Source organism: Lutra lutra, chromosome 5 (assembly GCF_902655055.1).
Source record: "Lutra lutra chromosome 5, mLutLut1.2, whole genome shotgun sequence".
NCBI lineage: Eukaryota > Metazoa > Chordata > Mammalia > Carnivora > Mustelidae > Lutra > Lutra lutra.
In genome coordinates, this window is record NC_062282.1 from 149,705,213 (window position 1) to 149,726,198 (window position 20,986).

At 39.6% G+C, this 20,986-nt stretch overlaps 1 protein-coding gene across 3 annotated transcripts in view; it reads right to left on the reverse strand.

Moving 5' to 3' along the window:
- The window catches only part of YTHDC2 (YTH N6-methyladenosine RNA binding protein C2), a 76,793-nt gene extending 58,314 nt beyond the window's left edge, over positions 1 to 18,479 (reverse strand). For all 3 annotated transcript variants that reach the window (XM_047729708.1, XM_047729707.1, XM_047729706.1), the window contains exons 1-5: positions 18,111 to 18,479; positions 16,584 to 16,674; positions 8,672 to 8,868; positions 7,120 to 7,319; positions 122 to 288 (exon numbers count right to left, since the gene is read on the reverse strand). In XM_047729708.1, the coding sequence (XP_047585664.1) occupies positions 122 to 288; positions 7,120 to 7,319; positions 8,672 to 8,868; positions 16,584 to 16,674; positions 18,111 to 18,294 (839 nt within the window). In that variant the 5' untranslated portion in view covers positions 18,295 to 18,479. The remainder of the gene's footprint in view (positions 1 to 121; positions 289 to 7,119; positions 7,320 to 8,671; positions 8,869 to 16,583; positions 16,675 to 18,110) is intronic.
- Between the last annotated feature and the right edge of the window lie 2,507 nt (positions 18,480 to 20,986).

Here is a 20,986-nt window from a genome sequence, read left to right on the forward strand (position 1 = left end):
TTTCTTGAAGCAAAATGATCATCTAATTTTTTAACCAACATATCCCCTGTATTTAGTGAAATATAAACATTAGTCTTTTTGAAGAACGATCAAAGATAGGCTATCGGAGAACCAGCATTACCTGCTTTCTAATCGGATCTGATATCCAATTGTTTGACCAATCCTTTCTCTTCTCTCTGCAGCAACTCTTTCGGCCACAGCAATTGCGGCTAACCGTCTTGGCTGGGTACAAAATATACGGCAGGGGATACCATTTTTAAAGCAATCATCTAAAAGGAACTGAGGAATCTGAAACGAAAGTTTTAAAGTCTTATAAGATAACATGATTGTACACCCACAAAGTCCAGTGGAAAAACTACTGGAACTAAAAAAGAAGTTCTGTAACATGTCCTAACATAAAATAATCATAAAATCAGCAACTTTGATATAACTTCTAACAATCAACTAGAAAATATAGTTTTAAAAGATCTTATTTACAAGAGAAACTAAAATATTAAAAACAAATTTATATACAGAGCACCTGGGTGGCTCGGTTAAGCGTTCAACTTTTGACTTTGATTTTGGCTCAGGTCATGATCTGAGGTATAAAATCCAGCACTCTAGTCGGGCTGTGCCCTAGGGGTAGAGTCTGCTTAAGATTCTCTCTCTCTCCCTCTGCCCCTGCCCCACCCTCTCACGCTAAAATAAAATTTTAAAAATTCATATAAAAACAGTTAACTCTTGCACAAAGAAGACAATAAATTACAACTAAAAGACATGAACTGAATAAAGAAATACGACACAATCTTGAGTGGAAATAATCAGTAATTGCAAAAATGTCAATTCTCTCCAAATTATCTATGAAATGAATGAAACAACAATCCAAATTCCGTTGGAATTTTTTTTTTTTTTTTTGAGAGAGAGAGAGAGATCACAAGCAGGCAGAGAGGCAGGCAGAGAGAGAGGGAAGCAGGCTCCCCGCTGAGCAGAGAGCCCGATGCGGGGCTCGATCCCAGGACCCTGAGACCATGACCTGAGCCGAAGGCAGAGGCTTAACCCAATGAGCCACCCAGGCGCCCCTCCATTGGAATTTTTTAAATAGTGAAAAGCCTAAAGAAAACCAAAATGGCCTAATACTGGGATTGTAGGAACCTTTCTACACTCAATTCAAACAGGTCAGAAAGACTTAAAAAGTTAAGTCTTTCCCACCCTATCACTATCAGTAGTCTCCAAAAAAGTAACTACTATTTCTTATGAATGCTTTTGGTGGGAAAGTATTCCACAATTTAAAGTATTTGTGTATATAAACAGGTTTTTATTCACATAAAGTGATTACTGTATTTAATGTTTATAATTTGCAGATTTCCCTTAACATGCAGATCTACCCACTCCACTCTAATAGCTGCATATTCCATCCTACGGATGTGCTGTAATTTAACAAGTATCACGTTAAATTATCTCCAGTTTTTTAGGCTATTACTGATGCTTGTTATTTTAAAAAGTGCTGCGGTGAATACCTATCTTCACAAACGTTTGCATATACGTTATATATATGTGTGTCAAATGAAAGAGTATATAAATTTAATTTGGACAGAAACAGCACCAAAGTGCCCTTCCAAAACAATTTATACTTAGACCCATAAAACAGAAGATGCTGTTTCCCCAACACCTACTCAAATATTGAATATCATCAACTTTTTAATTTCTGCCAATCTGATAGTTGAAAAAAAAATTTTTTTAAGATTTTAGTTATTTATTTGACAGAGAGAGATCACAAGCAGGCAGAGAGGCAGGCAGAAAGAGAGGGGAAGCAGGCTCCCTGTTGAGCAGAGAGCCCGATGTGGGGCTTGATTACAGAACCCTGAGATCATGACCTGAGCCGAAGGCAGAGGCTTAACCCGCTGAGCCACCCAGGCGCCCCAAGATAGGTGAAAATTTTAATTGTTCTTTTTGATTTCATCTCTTTAACAGTGAGTGAGAGAGAACTTCATTTTATGCATGTCTTGGCCTCTAGGATCTTTTTTAACTTGACTAGTTTATCCAGAAATGTAAAGGAACCCAAATTAAGAAATGTTTAAAAAGAGAAGATAGTAAAGAGGAATACTATGCTACACATTATAAAACTACAAAAAGTAAAAAGAGGGATCTTGGCACAAAAATAGATAATTAAAGATAAAACAAAAAATTACAGGGGCGCCTGGGTGGCTCAGTGGGTTAAGGCCTCTGCCTTTGGCTCAGGTCATGATCCCAGAATCCTGGGATCAAGCCCCGCATCGGGCTCTCTGCTCAGTGGGAAGCCTGCTTCCCCCTCTCTCTCTGCCTGTCTCTCTGCCTACTTGTGATAGCTGTCAAAAAAATAAATAAAATCTTAAAAAAAAAAAAAAAAATTCCAGAAACGGACCCAGGTACTATAGAAACTTAGTATTTGATCAAAAGTGGTACCCTAACTAAAAGGGGAAAGAATAATTAAATAAAAATTACATTGGAACAACTAAATAATAACATGAGGAAAACAGTGAGATTCCTACCTGATATGATATTATAAGTTCCAGATGGACTTTTTAAAACTTTAGTACAAAAATACTAGAATAGGGGCTCCTGGGTGGCTCAGTGGGTTAAAGCCCCTGCCTTCAGCTCAGGTATGGATCCCAGGGTCCTCGGATCCAGTCCCACATCGGGCTCTCTGCTCAGCAGGGAGCCTGCTTACTCCTCTCTCTCTGCCTGCCTCTCTGCCTACTTGTGATCTCTGTCTGTCAAATAAATAAATAAAATCCTATAAAAAAAAAAATACTAGAATAAAATATTTATAGGGAAGTGTTTTTTTAATCCTGGAGTAGTAAATGCCTTTCTTAGCATGGCTCAAAGCCCTAAAAAATGACTGACAGGTTGGACTAAATAAAAATGTGAAACTAATACAAAGAATACCACAAGCAAAGCTAAAAACACAAACAAAAACTGACAAAATCATTTTTAGGATCTCTCAACAGGCAACAGACATGTACCCATAATATATAAAGACATGTACCCAAAACATATAAAATATATATTAAACAGTTAAAAATAAACCAAAAATAGGGCACCTGGGTGGCTCAGTAGGTTAAGCGACTGCCTTCAGCTCAGGTCATGATCCCAGAGTCCTGGGATTGAGTCCCACATCGGGCTCCCAGCTCCATGGGGAGTCTGCTTCTCCCTCTGACCTTCTCCCCTTTCATGCTCTCTCTCTCTCTTTCCCTCTCAAGTAAATAAATAAAATCTTAAAAAAAGAATTCAGATATACTGAATATCTAACTTCTGCCGGCACTGTCCCATAGCCCTAACTACCACAAACCTCCCTTAAGATGGGGTTCATTTAAAAAAAATACTAAATAGGGGCGCCTGGGTGGCTCAGTGGGTTAAAGCCTCTGCCTTCAGCTCAGGTCATGATCCCGGGGTCGTGGGATCGAGCCCCACATCGGGCTCTCTGCTCAGCAGGGAGCCTTCTCCCCTTCCTCTCTCTGCCTGCCTCTGCCTACTTGTGATCTCTGTCTGTCAAATAAATAAATAAAATCTTTAAAAAAAAATAAAAAAATAAAAAATAAAAAAATACTAAATAAACCAAAATTTAAAAATAAAACCAAAATGATTAAAAATATTCCAAATTTCTAATCTGGATTAAAATTAAACCAAAATGATTAAAAATAAACTAAAATGATTGAGCCAAACGAAAAATGGGGTATAAATAAGCAACCCACAGAACAAGCAAAAATGAAAAGATACTCAACTAAGAAAGGAAATACAAATTAAAACATTATTTCTTGTTTATCAGATTAATAAAGGTAAATCATTGCTGCCCAAGCTTCAAAGAAATGGGAACCTTCAATATCTTCAATTTTATTATAATACAACTCTCTTTTGAGTTATCAGACAATAACTAGCTAATATAGCTACTAAAACTTAACTGCCACATTCTTGACCAAGCATTTCCACTCCTAGGAACTTACCCTATGAAACTACTCCCATAAATTAGCAAAGAAGTATTAGAATATAATATTAAGAAGTATAATACAAGAATAAAATCCCTATTGTGCCACTTCCTAGCTATGGGAATTTGGACAGATTATATCTTTAAGTTCCAGTTTTTATTCCTCACCTGTAGAGATAATAAAAAGCCTACATGTGTTGAGGTTACTGAGAGATTTAAACAAGAGAACTCAAAAGTTCAACACATAGTAAATTGTCATTTTTTATCATTGTTATTGTAAAATGTTCGGGAATACTATAAAGTTTTTTTTTTAAATGAGTTATATCTCTGGGGCACCTGGGTGGCTCAGTTGTTAAGCATCTGCCTTTGGCTCAGGTCATGATCCCAGGGTCCTAGGATCAAGCCCCACGTCTGGCTCCCTGCTCTATGGGAAGCCTGCTTCTCCCTCTCCCACTCCCCCTGCTTGTGTTCCCTCTCTTGCTGTGTTTCTCCCTGTCAAATAAATAAGTAAAATCTTAAAAAAGAAAAAAAAAAGAGTTATATCTCTAGCTACTGAAAAATATCCCATATCTTTTAAGTGAAAAAAGCAAGATGCAAAAGGCATATTATTTCATGTTTGTTTATAAATATAAATATAAATATAAATATATATATATATATGGCGCCTGGATGGCTCAGTTGTTAAGCCTCTGCCTTCGGCTCAGGTCATGATCTCAGGGTCTTGGAATCGAGTCCTGAATTGGGCTCTCTGCTCAGCAGGGAGCCTGTTTCCTTCTCTCTCAATCTGCCTGCCTCTCTGCCTACTTGTGATCTCTCTCTCTGTCAAATAAATAAATAAAATATTTTTTAAAAAATAAAATAAAATAAATATATATATCAGTGGTTATATATAATATCTAATATGTTATATATATAATTATACATGTACATATATATATCAGTGCTCTAAAGAAAATGAAACGCAAAGGCATCAAAAAATTAAAAAAAAATTAAAAAAAATTTTAAAAAAATTAAACAAAACAGAAATACATACTCCAAGTTTCTGACAAAAATGCATGGAAAGTAGCAAGAGAATTAGAAATCTTTCACTCTCTATGTACTATTTTCCATAATGTTTGAATTTTACATAATGAACATGAACAGTGAACATGAAAATGCAAAAGGCAATTAACTTCCTAATGCTAGTAAAGGCAAGATGAAACTGGCTAATGATATGAACTTTGAATTCTATTACATTTATATTTCATAAAACAGATACATCAGTAATTTTATTTGAACTCCTCAAATAAGATGTGATCATTTCTTAGATGTAAACCCAGTAAATTAATAGTTTCTTCTCGAAAAGCCATAATCAAATAATCCATTTCTAATTAAATTCTCAAGTATCGTCATACCTAATATAAGGATACACATAATTGTGAAAATAAGCATACCTAATGCCCATATACAAAGATCATTTAGCAAGGATATTCAAATAATTTAAATGAAAACACAAATTTATTATATTTGTCAAAACTTTCATAATCTCCCTTCAGTACATGTGCTGCCAAAGTAAGCTCTCGTAATCCCTGCTCAATATAATTAGAAAGAGTACAATTAAAACCTACTGGCAAAACTTACTCTAATACTAAATCAACAACTGAACCAATTCTCTGGAATGACTCCATGGAATTCCAATTAATCATAAAAGGACTCACGCTAAAGAAAAATCTTATACATTGTGCTCAGGTAAAAATTTCATCATGTTTTTCATTATCCAGCTTTAGAGGCTCATGTTTTAGGCATAGTTACACCTCTGTAAAAATGGCTAAGTCCTTCAAGTGAATAAGTGGCAAACTTTATAGTCAACTTTGCCTCTACCCCCTTGCCTTACCTATGGACTAGGCTTATTACGCCAACCGATATGACCATAGGAAATGTTAAGTGATTGTCAAAAGCAAATTTATGTGTCCATAAAAGAAGAGAAAAAAATGTAAAATTATATTGACTATTCTATCTGAATCTATCAAAATCAAGGTAATTTTACTATTTTAACATGTGAACATGTAAAGAACATAAACAAGGTCAAATCACTATACCATACTTACTTCCAATCCATCACCCAATGAGGGAAATCGCACACTGAAGCACTTTGATACTAAACATCCAAGTCAAACCTGTCATACTAACTCTATTCTAGAGCCAACTTTATTTTTTTAACACTGTATCATTAATATTAAGGAATCTCCTTCTACACCTGTCACAAAGCCCAGGCTCGGTTAACAGGGATGAGTCCTGGAGGTAATTACACACGACTCTGGACTTTCTGGTTATAAGCACTGTCTTTTCTCTCTACCTCAGCCGAAAACCCAGACTCCTGAGGCCTCGATCCCTGCCTCCCTATTCACGGGAGATGCCGAAGCCAACGATGTAGGAGGCTTTCTCAGAGGAGAAGACGACTTTGTCTTTCCAGAAGACAAACCCTCTACTTTGTTTTATGAGACGGATAGCAACCCCAAACCACAAACAGGTTGGGACCTGCGCGGGTCTCAACGTCTACAGTCGATTTTATATTAACACATCATTGTTAATACTGCTGTTAATTTAGCTGCTACATACAAAACACTGGTAGGCTCATTACAGACATCTCTAAACTTCACCGTAAATGGGAGCAATTATTAGCTCCATTTTACAAATGTGGGCTCTGGCTCACGGAGGTTACAAGATTAGCCTCGTCCATATCCCTTTATGCCCAATCATATGCCCCACGTCTATTTTTTTTTAAGATTTTATTTATTTATTGAACAGACAGAGATCACAAGTAGGCAGAGAGGCAGGCAGAGAGAGAGAGGAGGAAGCAGGCTCCCTGCCGAGCAGAGAGCCCAATGCAGGACTCAATCCCAGGACCCTGAGATCATGACCTGAGCCTAAGGCAGCGGCTTAACCCACTGAGCCACCCAGGCGCCCACCCCCCCCTCGTCTATTTAAACGAAGCCCCAATGTGTTAGCTTAAAAGTATTATTTTTAAAACATTTCCTTTCTATAAACTCTCAAAGTGCACTCCCAGCAGTATTTCTAAAATAACCACTAAGTAACCAAAAGGGGCTTTTTTGGTTAAAATACATTCAGTACAAATTTGATATAAAACTATCCTGTGGGATAAAATATTGTTTTCCATAAAAAACAAAGAAGAAACAAACCTGCGTAGTCTTTCCAGACCCAGTTTCTCCTACAATCAAAACTACTTTATTTTCCTTAATTATTTTAACAATTTCTTCTTGTTTCTCAAACACAGGCAGAGACTGCCTGAAAGAATCAAATTCCGATTCCCCTCTTTTCACTGGAATCTGAGGTATGCCATTGTTGAGTCGCCCACTTGTTTTGCTCATTTCCCGGTTTTCTTTGAAAATGAATAAAAGAACAAAAAAAAAATTATGGTCAGCAGTGTTTAAAAAGTGTAGGAAACAAAGATAAGTAATTTCCAATGTAATTCCATTCGAATGTTTCTTCTCTACTCAGTCTACATAAAGTTAGCGAGCAATGCACCGCTGCTGTACTCCTACGCTTAATACTCTTTAAAAACAAGTTACAAATTTCGGTTATCAATCGAAAGGCCAATTTCTAAAAGTATTTCTGGTGCATAATGTTTACAAATGAACAGAAATCAATCACTCCGTAACCACTAAAAATATAACAGGATTCTGATACCGTAAAAGAGTTTTCATGCTTGCTTCTATCAATAATGACACAAAAAACTAAAATGGGAAACAACGTGCCTAACAAGTCTTTTATGCACAATATGAAAACACATTGTGAAAAGAGTAATAGTCTGTATGTGTAAAGTTAAATATGTAAGACTATGTGATCATATAGAATACGTATAAATATAAGGTCCTAATCTTAACAAATTTCCTTATGAAGAATTTGAGTCAGCATCTACATTTAATTAATAAGCAGACAGGAATAAAAAAGAGGCATGATGTGTTTTATATTCTTCACATAACTCAAAACATTTTCTTTAACTCAAAACATTTTTGTGGCCATGTATTTAGAACTTAAATTCCTTGCTATCTAGGACTATGTATTTTCTACACTCTGCAAACCTACTCCAACAGACAATGGAAATAATGCGTATCTGTCACTTTAGGTAAATAATAATTTTCTAAGAAGTTATTTTTCCAAATAATAAAATTAAAACTTCATTTTATAACCTAAAAATATTATTTATCTACCTTCTGGCAAGTTAGTGTACTGAAGACTCTGTCCTCTTACCAGAAGCTAAAGCCCAAATTCAAAAGCTCACCGATTAGCATGTCTCAGCAGTGTAACATAGGAAAGTCCAGACTGTGGAGTCAAATCCCAGCTCTGCAGTTTAGTGGCTAGTTGAGTAGCCTTGAGTAAATTACTTAACTGCTCTGAACCCATTTAATCACCCCTGAAATAGAGGAAATTCTGGCCTTGGAAGGTTCTATGAGGCCCTATATAGAGAGTTTATCACATTGTCTAGCACACAATGGGTGCTCAATAGACAGCTGTCACTGTGACGCTTAAAGACTTGTCTAACTTTATCACGTGCCTTAACACTGCATGTCATTCCAAAACTTCCACAGTTCTTTCTCATTTCTAACAAACGATTCAAACTGAGAAATCTTACTGCATCTTAGTTTAAAAAAAAAAAAATAAATTTAAAATGGTAAAAGAACAGTCATCAAATAATAGGATAGACAAGGAAGCTCCCCAGAAAATACATACCAGCTTCAACTGCAAACACATTTCCTCTTTCTGTTTTAGGTAGAAGTTCAGTACGCTCTTTATTGGTGACAGGAAATCTCTGAATTAGGCTCCTAACAGCATGTTTTGTATTATGAGTCAAATTACAGGTCATCATTGCATGAGCTGTTTCTGATCCATCTTTCTTCTTCACAGTTAGGTATCTATTTGCTCCCTTTCTGAATATTAATAAAAATCATTTATTTACTACATAGAGTCAATTTGTTCACAAATGATGTATGCCTACTTAGAAAACATGTCTCAAGTAAAACATTGAAAAAAATCAAAATGCTTTGGAAGAAGATGCTTAAAATCCCAAAAAAGTCTATAAGAAGGGGGTTTGGTGCTGAAGTGGCCACAAGACCATATTCAGTTAAAATTTCAAACTGCAGCAAATCCAGATTTTAAACCTCCCAAGTGGCTTACTTACCCACAAATGTTAAAGTCTGACTTAGCAGACTTCATGGTGGATGAAACATCACCAGTTGGAAGCATACAGAGGGAGAAAACCAATCTGAACAACAGAATCTAAAAACACTAATAAAAAAGGTACAGTTCATAGCCCGCTGAATGTTTCCATAGTATGCTGGTAATGTCACATCCCATGAAAACCTGTTGAGAACCAAGCTTAGTGGCTGGACCAAAAAAGCATAAATCAACATTACTGGTAAGTATTTTCACATGCATCTTGGGAAAAAGAAATTTTTCAAAGCTTTGGGCTCTCGCCTTCAGTTACAAAGTCATTACCTGATACATCTTTATAACTGTTATCAAATTATTTGATGTAAGTGTATTTGTTGCTTCAATTGGTCCAGGACTGACGATGTCTTCTATGACTTCTGTAGCTCCAAGAGTTTCAGGTACAATGTTATACACACAGGAAGTCCTCAAATGCGTTTTGACTGATTTAGAAATGCATGTCCATAATCTAGTACTCGTAAAGCACTCAGGCTCTAAAAGCATACCAACGTGGATTTGAATCCTAGCTCCACTACTTATCAGCTGTGGGACTATAAACAAATTATTTAATAGGTCTGACCCTAAGATAATAGTAATACCTGCCCCAAAGGATTACTCATGACTATATAAGATAATGCATATAAACGGCAAAATCTGTTACAAAGTAAGTATTAAATGAATGAAAGCTATTATTACATAGTCTGGAAAAAAATAACTTATTTTTAAAAGTTACCCAAAATATTTCATAAAACATTCTACCACTTGTTACTGTCACTATCACATTACAGAAGTGAGCAACAAACCCACAAATACAATGAAAAGTACATGTACACTTTTGCTAATTTTCATTAGATTTAAAATTTTTTAACAATATTTTCACAGCAAAAACAATATCGAACTGGAGATTAACCTATACAGTTTGAGCTGTCTAAGCCTTAAGTGAGACTTTTGAGTTACCAAGATTTTTAATTTCTAGAAACTCTTTATGGAAGGCTTTAATGAATTATTAAGTGTTCAGAACTATCTAATCTATTCCTTAACAAGCTCTTAGTGATCTTTAAATTACGAGATCAAGGTGAAATAACTGAATTTAACCTGATCTAAGAATTTTGGTTATTTCTATGGTAAATAAGAATTACTGGATTCTAGAGATAATTTCTGCAGTAGGTTCTTCTCCCATGGACCTTTCTAAAAACTCAGCACAGTCATTATAGACACAATCATTCACTCCCCTCCTGTGCCATTTATTTCATAAAACTTTCACCTACAGAAGGCAGGAAGTGTCCAGGAATGAATGAGCACTAGAGCCAAGAGCCAGGAGTCTTGTGTTCAACTAACTAGCTATATGATCAAAAATTTTATTCCTCTCACACCATACACAAGTTAATTTAAAAATCTCTGCTGTATCTATCAGCTCCAAGAGGCTTTAATTTTCTTGAAAACTGTCTCTGGAAAGTTCTGCCGTATTTCACCTTTAGCTAATTTTATTTCATTCATTCATTCAATCATTCATCATATATTGAGCACCTACTGTATGACAGGCACTATGCTAGAAGCCGGGATTACAAAGTTGAGTAGAATATACTCTCCTCACAAGCTCACAACTAAAATGGGTCAGATTCAAACTTTCCTAACATAAGCTGCCTACTAATAATACAGCATTTAAGTACAAAAATAACTTCAAAGTAAGCATGTGTGAGTACTTGGCCATTACCATTTAAAATTTACTGAATTCATTTTGAACACAGATGGTAGGGTAGAAAGATATAATCAACTCGATAGTTTTTATATTTTAGGAAGATTCTACTTGTGGCTCCTAGTGCTCTCATTCCTGCCACATTCAGCACCAGTGACACCGGTAAATAATAAAGATTAGTGAAATGTTCAATAAAATATTTATCTTGTTGTGAGGATGAAAACATTCAAAACACCAGAGATTTGTCCTACTTTGTAAACTAACACACTGAAATCTCATTATGTTTTCATTCCGAAGTGGCACTACTCTTTGAAGAAAACCGTTAAGAGACGCCTTTTCAAAGCAAAATTAACTAGAAACTAACTGCACAATGCTAAATAATTAATGTCACAATTTTTTCAAAATAAAATGCAAGCTCCACATGTGAATTTTAAACATAAATGTGCTAATATTACAGGCAAAGAACATAACATCTAACTTTCAAAGTGTAAAAGTAATCAATACATGCTATCAGGAAGTTTGGCATTACCATGGCTTCTTCCTTTTTAAAAAAAAAACTATTAACTCATCAAATTTGATGCAATTTTAATATTAACTTGTCAATTTATACAGCATGTTACTGAACATTTACCTCAAATAGAACCATATGCCTTACTATTCTCCACTCTCCTAATCTGTAAACAGTTGAAAAAATCAGCTAGGGGGCACCTGGGTGGCACAGTAGGTTAAGTGCCCAACTCTTGGTTCCAGTTCAGGTCATAATCTCAGGGTCATGAGACTGAGCCCCTCATGGGGCTCCGTGCTGGGCATGGAGTCTGCTTGAGATTCTCTCTCTCCCTCTGCCCCTCCCCTTACCCCCTGCTCATGCACGTGCACATGCACATGCACACTCTACCCCTCCCTCTGCCCCTCGTCCATGCACCCGCACACTCTCTCTCTCTAATAATCCTTTTCTTAAAAAAAAATAAGCTAAAGAGCCAAAATCTGAGATGACAATGTAAGAAGCTCACAGCCACCAAGGAGCTAAATGTCTCAAAAAATAATCCACATTCACACGATGCCTTACAGATGCATCATTTCCTATTTCCTTAATTTATACTTCTTTTAGGCAGAAAGATGCAAAAACCTAACTCCAAATCATTTTCTTCCCAATACTGTACAATAGAATTGTGAATTTATTGAAGTTTATATCACACTAATTCGTACTTTCTTTTGTGATTATGTGGAAATTAATAAACCAATCCGTCAACTCTGTCACTAAACAAAGTTGCTCTCATGTCATGGACACTATGATGGTGGCACACTGGTTCATTCTGTGACTTTGGACTATGAACAACTTAAAGGCAAGATCTACCTAATATTTCCATTTTAACTTCTCACAGCTCCTAGGACATTACTGTGCCCCTATAAACAATCAAAAAGTAATGAAACATTAACTATGTTCAAATCCTGGCTCTGCCCCTTGCTAGCTATGTGCTCTTGGGAAAATTACTTAATGTCTCCAACCCCAAACTGCCTCACCTATTAGACAGATACCGGATGTTATTAATAGTATCTACTGATTAAGACTATGGTCAGCATGAACTAATCTACTTAAAGCCTCCAGCACCAGGCCTGCTGCATAAGAGTACTTAATGAACATGAACTGTCACTATTATTACTATTGGGCATCGTAGGCTGTTTCTTTTCAATGGATGCCCAGAAAGTCAGTAAGACACTTAAGTAACCTTTAACCAATTTTTCCTATTTGAAGTAGGGGCAGAAAAGAAAAGTGCAGTATATAATCTTCCCAGGCAAGAGGCGATGGAGGTAGGAACCTGAATCTGAAAAGGGGGGCTTTCTTACAGGGTAGAGACTTGCAATCAGGGTGACTAGAACACATGGATACCTAGGAAGCAGGAATGTCAGCAATCACAGGGTAGGAAACCTGTACCTGGAAAACCTATTTCCACGTACTTCACAGTTTCTCTTTCCACAAGTCTTTAACAGAATTCATTTGGTAAATTTCATTTTGTGTAACAAAAGACTAGAAAGAACAGGAAAAGAAATTCTGTTCTGTTCATGAGACTCAGAAAAGTGTGCTCTTAAAACAAAAACTCAGATTTCAGTTGGGGAAAAACGGAAACAAATTATAAGGAGGTGAAATTTCAGTATGGAGAAGCTTGCCGACAATTTCAAACAAAACTTTAGGCTACACTAAAGAGCACAATATGAGGACATTACTCCAACAAGAGAATTTTCACCCAAAGATGAGCAATTATAAAAAGTAATCCACAACAAGTAATCAATTGCAAAATCTATCCAACTCTTCAGGAGGAAAGGAAAAACAAAATCCAGCACACATGGTTGAATTTTGAAAGAAAGGAGAGCAAAAAGGAGAAAGTGATGAGAAAAAATAAGTGTAAACTTTCACACAGTAAGCCTAGAATCTATTCTCAGACCTTGTAAGATGCTCAAAATAAACTACAGAATCTCAACTAAAACAAAGAGATTTAACTCCTTCATACTTTACATTTAAGAAAACGGGCCCTGAAAGTTAAGGGCCATGACCAAAGCTGGAGAAGGAGGCAGTAAGACACAAGGAGTCAAATCCAACTTGCCTGCCTCTTCCTCCACACCAGGCTTTCTCTCAAATACATATTAAGAAACCATGATACCAGGTACAAAAGCGGGGAAAAAGGCAGAAAAACTAAGGAAGTGGGGGAAAAAAATCCTCTACTCAATGGTGAACAAAAGAACCCATAAAAACAGGTGCCTGGATGGTTAAGCGGCTGCCTTCGGCTCAGGTCATGATCCCAGGGTCCTGGGATTGAGTCCCACATCGGGCTCCCTGTTCAGCAGGGAGCCTGCTTCTCCCTCTCCCTCTGCCTGCCACTCTGCCTACTTGTGCTCACTCTCCATCTCCCTGTCAAATAAATTTTAAAAATCTAAGAAAACAAAACAAAACAAAACATAAAAATGTAAGTCAGGTACAAATTCTCATGTAAGTGAAAAGAAAGGATACAAGAACCACATTCAAAGTTCTTCCTATACGTGAAAAGAAGAAAAGGCATTTGAAAATCGCAAGGACCACTAGATAAACATTGTACTACCTTTAATCAAAGATAAAAAGGGGAGGGAAAGTGCTAGGACATTCCCTAGAGGGTTTGTAGAGCACAAGGAATAGTGACTAGAGTCTAGATGAGAAGGCAGGGTTGGCTGGCTTCCCTCAGCATCTTTTTTCCTCTCTCCTTTCAGTGTTTCCTCATCCACCTTTTTTTGTCCTGATAACTTCTATCTTGAACTCTCCCCTGCCCCAGGTTTCTCCATTTGGGACCATCCCTTAAACAATCGTGCTACTGGACAGAAGCAGATGTCATCCATTCTAAGGGACTGCTATTCTAAGGGTAATTTCTAAAGGTCATTTCCATGTTAACTGTTCAGAATTCACAACCCATTCGACCACAGAAATGATGGAGCTACAGAACTGTGCCTTTACAACAAATGCTTTCAGACAACCTTTTAGCAGCAACTCTTAACCCAAACAACAATGAAAACTGGAAGATTTCTGTAAGTCTGCATTGTGAAAATTAATAAAGGGAAACCTCACTAAGTGGAAACACACTAGTGGAAAGGGGATGTGAGCAAGGGAGACTGGTAGGACAAGCCCAACTACTCATGTCAGTTCCAGGAAGAATTGTCTATTACAGACCCAGCTGAGGAGCCTCAAGAGGAAAGAAACTTGGGGGCACCTGGGTAGCTCAGTTGGTTAAGTCTGGTTAAGATTTAATCTGTCTGACTCCTGATTTCAGCTCGGGCCATGATCTCAGGGTTGTGGGATCAAGCCCTGTGTCGAGCTCCATGCTGGGTGTTGAGCCTGCTTAAGATTCTCTATCTCCCTCTCCCTTTGCCTCTACCCCTTTCCCTCCCACTCTGTGGGGAAAAAAAAAAAAAAAAAAAAAAAAAAAGGAAAGAAAAGGAGCTTCTACTACGGACCTCAACAGGAAAGCTTTATATTGCTTCTTCTTCTTCTACAAGAAATCAACCATCCCTGAAACCCAGCCAATGAGAAACTGTCATCACCCTTCTGGCTTCTCTCTAACTTTTGTTCAGAACAACCCCTCCCAACTTCCTCCTTCTCCACAAAATCATGCTCATCTCTCTTGTTTGTTGGACTTGCAGATGGTTTTGTAGTAGCTTGCTTGTCCCAGCCTGCAACCCCCTACTTCCAAAGAAACCCACCTCTTGCTCGCAAAGTAACTGGCAGTTTTATTTCTAAGGTTAAAGGCAGCAACTACATTTGTCAGGAAAGCCTGACTACATGGACATGAGTCTATTTCTAGTATTTATTTATCTTACTGCGAACATCCATGGTTACCAGCAGAAATATTGTGATTAAATGTAATGCCTGTACCTTATGAGGGGTATTACATAACACATTTCAAATATACCCTAAAATCTGAATCTCAAAATCCACTTGTTCCAAGTGTTTTTGGATAAAGGATTATGGCTCTGTACTCTTTTCATCTGCAAGTGCAGTATTTAACTTATCCAGATGACTATGATATGGGCATGCCCAAAATCTACCATTGTTTTCCAGCCCTGGCCTTAGTGATGTTCAAAATGCACGTTCACCTAAGCTAAAGCCCATCTTCCTCTAATGTAGCATTGTGGGCATTCAAAAGCCAGACATTCCTACATCAGATACTTTCCTCTTAGGACTTATCCTGCTGTTTGTTACAAATATTGACCTCATAATCTTTTGTTTTCTCTCTTCTTAACCTAAACCCTGGTAAGCTGAAATTTTATCTTTCTTCCCCATCCCTGGTTCTTAACAAGAGATCACTCTGGCACTGTCTAGAGGCATTCTGGGTTGTTAAAACGGCGAGTGGAGTTGCTCCTGGGTAAGGTTAGATATGCTACAATACACAAGGCAGCCCTCCAAAATAATTATCCAGTTTGAAATGTTAGTAGTGCCAATATTGAGAAACCCTGCTATATATAGCAATCCCATCATTCTTATCCCCAAAATGAAATTGTTCCATGTAATTTTAAAATTGAGCCCTTCAAATTGGATAGTTCAAACGACTTTTTCTCTCTGTGGTCAGTGGTCCTCAAATATAGGACCATTTTATTTAGTCAATTTTTTAAAAAATTTTATTTATTTGACAGAGAGAGATCACAAGTAGGCAGAGAGGCAGGGAGAGAGAAAGGGGTAAGCAGGCTCCCTGCCCAGCAGAGAGCCCATACGGGGCTCGATCCCAGGACCCTGAGATCATGACCCGAGCGGAAGGCAGAGGCTTTAACCCACTGAGCCACCCGGGCACCCCTATTTAGTCATTTTTAATCACCAGATTCTAAGCTGATGGGAAAGAAAACAATGATTATGTATTCTAAAGTTACCATTACAGTATAGTAACATTAAAAGAAATAGTTCTGTAAATAATTGTACTTATTATCTTTAGTCCATCCATTCTTTTTTAAAAAGGAGACTAGTTTCTACGAAAAAAGAAAACACTTTCTTCCAGCAAGCAACTTCAACTTTTAAACTATTTTTCTTACACTTTAAATTTCACTTTTTTTTTTAAACCCCCTAACGGAAAATGCAAAGAGCTGAGTTTGGTACAGACATGAATCAGTTTATCTACAATATAATTAAGGATGTGAATCTAAAACAGTAGTAACTACTTAAATGGAGTCAGGAACATTTCTCTTTTTTGGTAAATAATTATGTTTAAATAAGAAAAGCTATCAGCTTACCCTTTACTTTTAGAGACCAAACCAAGAGATTGACTCAATCGATGAATAAAGGCTCTTTCAGTGCTGGTCAAAGAGGAAGGAAATTCCATTTCTACATGGAAAAAAAAAAATACACACACACACACACAAAGGACCATTTGGGAATACACAATTTTCTATAAAGGTGCTTCAATAAACATACAGATATAAAATGTGAAAAAAATGGGCGCCCGGGTGGCTCAGTCAGTTGAGCACACGACTCTTGATTTCTGCTCTAGTCATGATCTCAGGGCTGTGAGACTGAGCTCCAAGTGGGGCTCCACACTGGGCATAGAGTCAGCTTCAGATTCTCTCTCTCCCTCTCTCTTCCCCTCCCCAAAGCATTCTTAAAAAAAAAAAAAAAAATCCTTTAAGCATATGTGATTTTATGTGAAAAGTCATTTTCACATTCTGTGACAAGGTCATTTTATGCGTGAAGTCGTGATTAATTCAATTAATTGCTGAATGTCTACCAGAGTTACCATATTAATAAAAATTAAATCTAAACGTGATAGAGGACTCTCCTGCTCACCAAAGATTACTCCTCTTATTTGTACTGGAATCTTCAATTTGGTAAGATGACTAATTGATGAACCTATTTTCCTGCTTTAACTTAGTTGAGTCCTGACCTGCTTAATTCGCAAAAGGTTCGTTTCCTTCTGCAATGAGCGATGCTCAAGCATTATAAATGCTCAATGTCAAACTCCATTGTCTTTGCTTTCAAAACTGTCTAGAATTAATATTTCACTATCGTAGAGGGGACGTGTTCCTTTCCTATTGCTGAGGCTTTGTTTACGGCAAACGGACTCTGCTCAAGTCCCTGCCTGTTCTGGACTGTAAGGTTCCAAAGTCAAGGGCCTCCACCTAGGCCAGCAAATTGGAATGGACACTATGTTGTACAGATCACCGCGGGTTGGCTGTGGGTTCTGCACGCGATGACCCAAGGCAAGGAGCTTTCTAGCCTTAAGGGATATGAAAGACGTTTCATCCACCAAAACCGGTTTAATTTTTTTCGGTGTTTAAGCGTGATGCTTTCGGGATTTCAACCAAGCACTAAAATATTGCCAAGCATTTATTCGTCTGGTGTCCTCTGCTCTCCTGCTGTAGCTTAAACGTGCCTCAGCTAAGGCTACCACCATCTCCTTTTAAAAAGGTGGGGGGGGGGGATCAATACCTAAAAACTGTGGCTTCGACGCCCCCAAGCTGCCTGCCTGAAGGCCTCTCTCTGGGGGAAAGAAACGCGTCCTGCAGGGGAGCAACGCGCCTCTTTCCACCTTCTGACTTACGCCAGGTAAGTGCTTCAGCCCGGCGGATATGCAGGGAGCCCGTGCCTCCCACCCAGCGCTACAAAGCGCGCCCCGGGCCCGCCGCGGAGGCCGGCTCCAGTGCGCCGCGAGCTGGGGGGGCGGCCCAAGCCTTCCCGCCCCACTCTGAGGCGGCCCCTTTACACGGTGGGTCCCGGCGTGGGGGAGACGGGGCAGCCGGCGGGGTCCCCGTCGGGAACCTCACCTCTCTGGTCCCCGTATCGGAAGCGCTCCAGAGCGATATTGACCGCGATCTTCACCTCCTCGTCTATACGAATGTCCTTCAGCCCCCTCGCCCGGCCCCCGCCCCCAGGGCCGCCCTGAGCTGGGCCGCCCCCGCCGCCTCCAGGAGCGGGCGGCCGCGGGGAGACGCTGCTCGGCCTGGACATGGCCCTGAGAAGTTCTCCCCGCGGGGGAGCGGCCAGGCCTGCAGGCGTTCGGTAAATGACAGGGACGGACGGCCACGGCCGGGACTGGACCGCTCCGCAGGCGGCCTGAGCAGGGCCGGGGTCAGCAGAAACCCCCCCGTCACCACAACAGCCGAGGCGGCGCCGGCGCCACGGAGAGCCCCGGCGAAGCGGAGAGCGCGGGCGTGATGACGTCACCAGGGCAGCGGGCGCCAGTGACCTCAGCGCGTCTGCCGCTTCTCACCTCCCCGAAGTTGCCTGCCAGTGTCGCGGCCCTCGCGCAGCCCATTCTCTCTGACTTCCCCCGTCCGCACCTCCGCACCAAGGGGCTCCCGTGCCTCCTTTTATTCTTTCCCTAAATCCTTCATTAATTCTTTCGGTGAGCCTGTGCGGGCTCCCGCTGTGTGCCCGGCAGGCACTACGCCACCACGTAGGTGTGGGACCAGACTGACGCAGGTTCTGCCCTCAAGGAGTTCACATTCTCGTGGGGGTAGAGTTGCCAGATGTAGCACGTAAAAAGGCAGGATGCCCCTTTTATTTGCGTTCAGATAACGAATAGGTTTTCAGAATTTCCTATGCAGTATTTGGGAACACGTAGTAAAAAAAAAAAAAAACAAAAAAAAAACAAAAAAAAAACCTTATTCTACTGAAATGCAAGCTTAACAGAGCACCTGTATTTTATGTGGCGACCCTAAGTGGGGGACTCTTTTGTTTGGGAAGTCAAAGAGGATTATGAGAATTTGCTCTTCCTTGCGTACAGTTCCACTGACATATACCTAATCCCAGCCACCCTAACTGCTTCCACTCTGGTCTTTCCATGATCCAAAGACTCTGGTCTTTGCTCTTCTGCAAAGAGCAACCAGAGTGATCCTTCCAAAAATATAAGCCTGACAGGGGCAGCTGGGTGGTTTAGTGGGTTAAGCTCCTGCCTTTAGCTCAGGCCCTGATCCCAAGGTCCTGAGATTGAGCCCCACATCAGGTTCCATGCTCAGCAAGGAGTCTGCTTCTCCCTCCCCTTCTGCCCCTCTCCCCTGCTCATGTTCTCTTCCTCTCTCTCAAAATAAATAAAAAAATTTATTCCCAATATTTTATTTATTTGACACAGAGATCACAAGTAGGCAGAGAGGCAGCAGGGAGAGAGGGGGAAGCAGTCTCCCCACCAAGCAGAGAGCCCGATGCGGGACTCGATCCCAGGACCCTGAGATCATGACCTGAGCGGAAGGCAGAGGCTTAACCCACTGAGCCACCCAGGCGCCCCTCAAAATAAATAAAATCCTAAAAAGATAAAAATATAAGCCAGGTAGGCTAACACTCCTACATAAAGCACTCCAGTAATTCCCTATTCCAACTACTAAAAACCCACCTTTTTTTTTTTTTGAGATTTTGTTTATTTATTTGACAGAGTGTGCAAGCACAAGAAGGGGGAGCAGCAGAGGGAGAGGAAGAAGCAGGCTCCCCACGAAGCAGGGCTCCATCTCAAGACCCTGGAATCATGACCTGAGCCTAAGGCAGATGCTTAGATTTTATTTATTTATTTGACAGACAGAGATCACAAGCAGGCAGAGAGAGAGGAGAAAGCAGGCTTCCCGGGGAACAGAGAGCCCAATGTGGGGCTCGATCCCAGGACCCTGGGATCATGACCTGAGCTGAAGGCAGAGGCTTTAACCCACTGAGTCACCCAGGCGCCCCAGATGCTTAATGGACTGAGCCCCCTAGGCACCCTAAAAACCCACAACTTTTTACCATGACCCTCAAGACCCTACTGAGCAGGCCTCTGCCCTACCTCCCGAAATCTCATCTCCCACCACTCTCATCCCCACTTTCAGTGCTCAAATGCTCTGTTTTCTTTCTCTCCCATGAACACACCCAAGCTCATTACCATCAAGGGAACTTTCCAGTTGCATTAGTTTCCTCCTGCCCAGACAATCTTCCTCCCAGTACTTCCTCATCATTTAAGACCGGATTCTATCCCTTACCTAAACAGGCTTTCTTACATCAATCCATTATGATTTACCACTGCTTGAAATTATTTTGTTTATTTATTTATAATTTGCTCTTTTTACTAGATTATAAACTCAAGAGCCAGAACCTTTTTTATCTTGTTTGTTGGTTTCATCAGCAGCTAAAACTGCAGAGACACAAAAACAAATATTCATTGGTTGGCCATATTTTAGAATCTGGAATCAGGACTAATCATCTCCACCCTCTAAAAACTTACTTCGTAATCCTTGAGCTCCTAATCTCTTTGGGGCAGCAAAGGGAGAGAGAATCCCAAGCAGGCTCCACACACAGCACAGAGCCTGAGGCTGGGCTCGATCCCACTATCCTGAGAGCATGACCTGAGCCAAAATCAAGAGTGCGACACTCAACCAACTGAACCCCCCCGATGGGGGTTTTGACTTGTAGTTCCCTGATGATGAGTGATACTGAGCATTTTTTCACCTGTCTGTTCACCATCTGGATGTCTTCCTTGAAAAAAATATCTGTTCATGTCTTCTGCCCGTTGCAGAAATAGGTTTATATTCTGGCCCCAGCATAGATATCACTGAACTATGTGAACATTTACTACTACCTTGATCACTGTGTATCATAATTTCCTTAGCTGTGCCAATATAATACCTGTCACTAATTGAGAGCCCGGGACACTGTCTTTATTTTCCCAAGCTTCACAAAA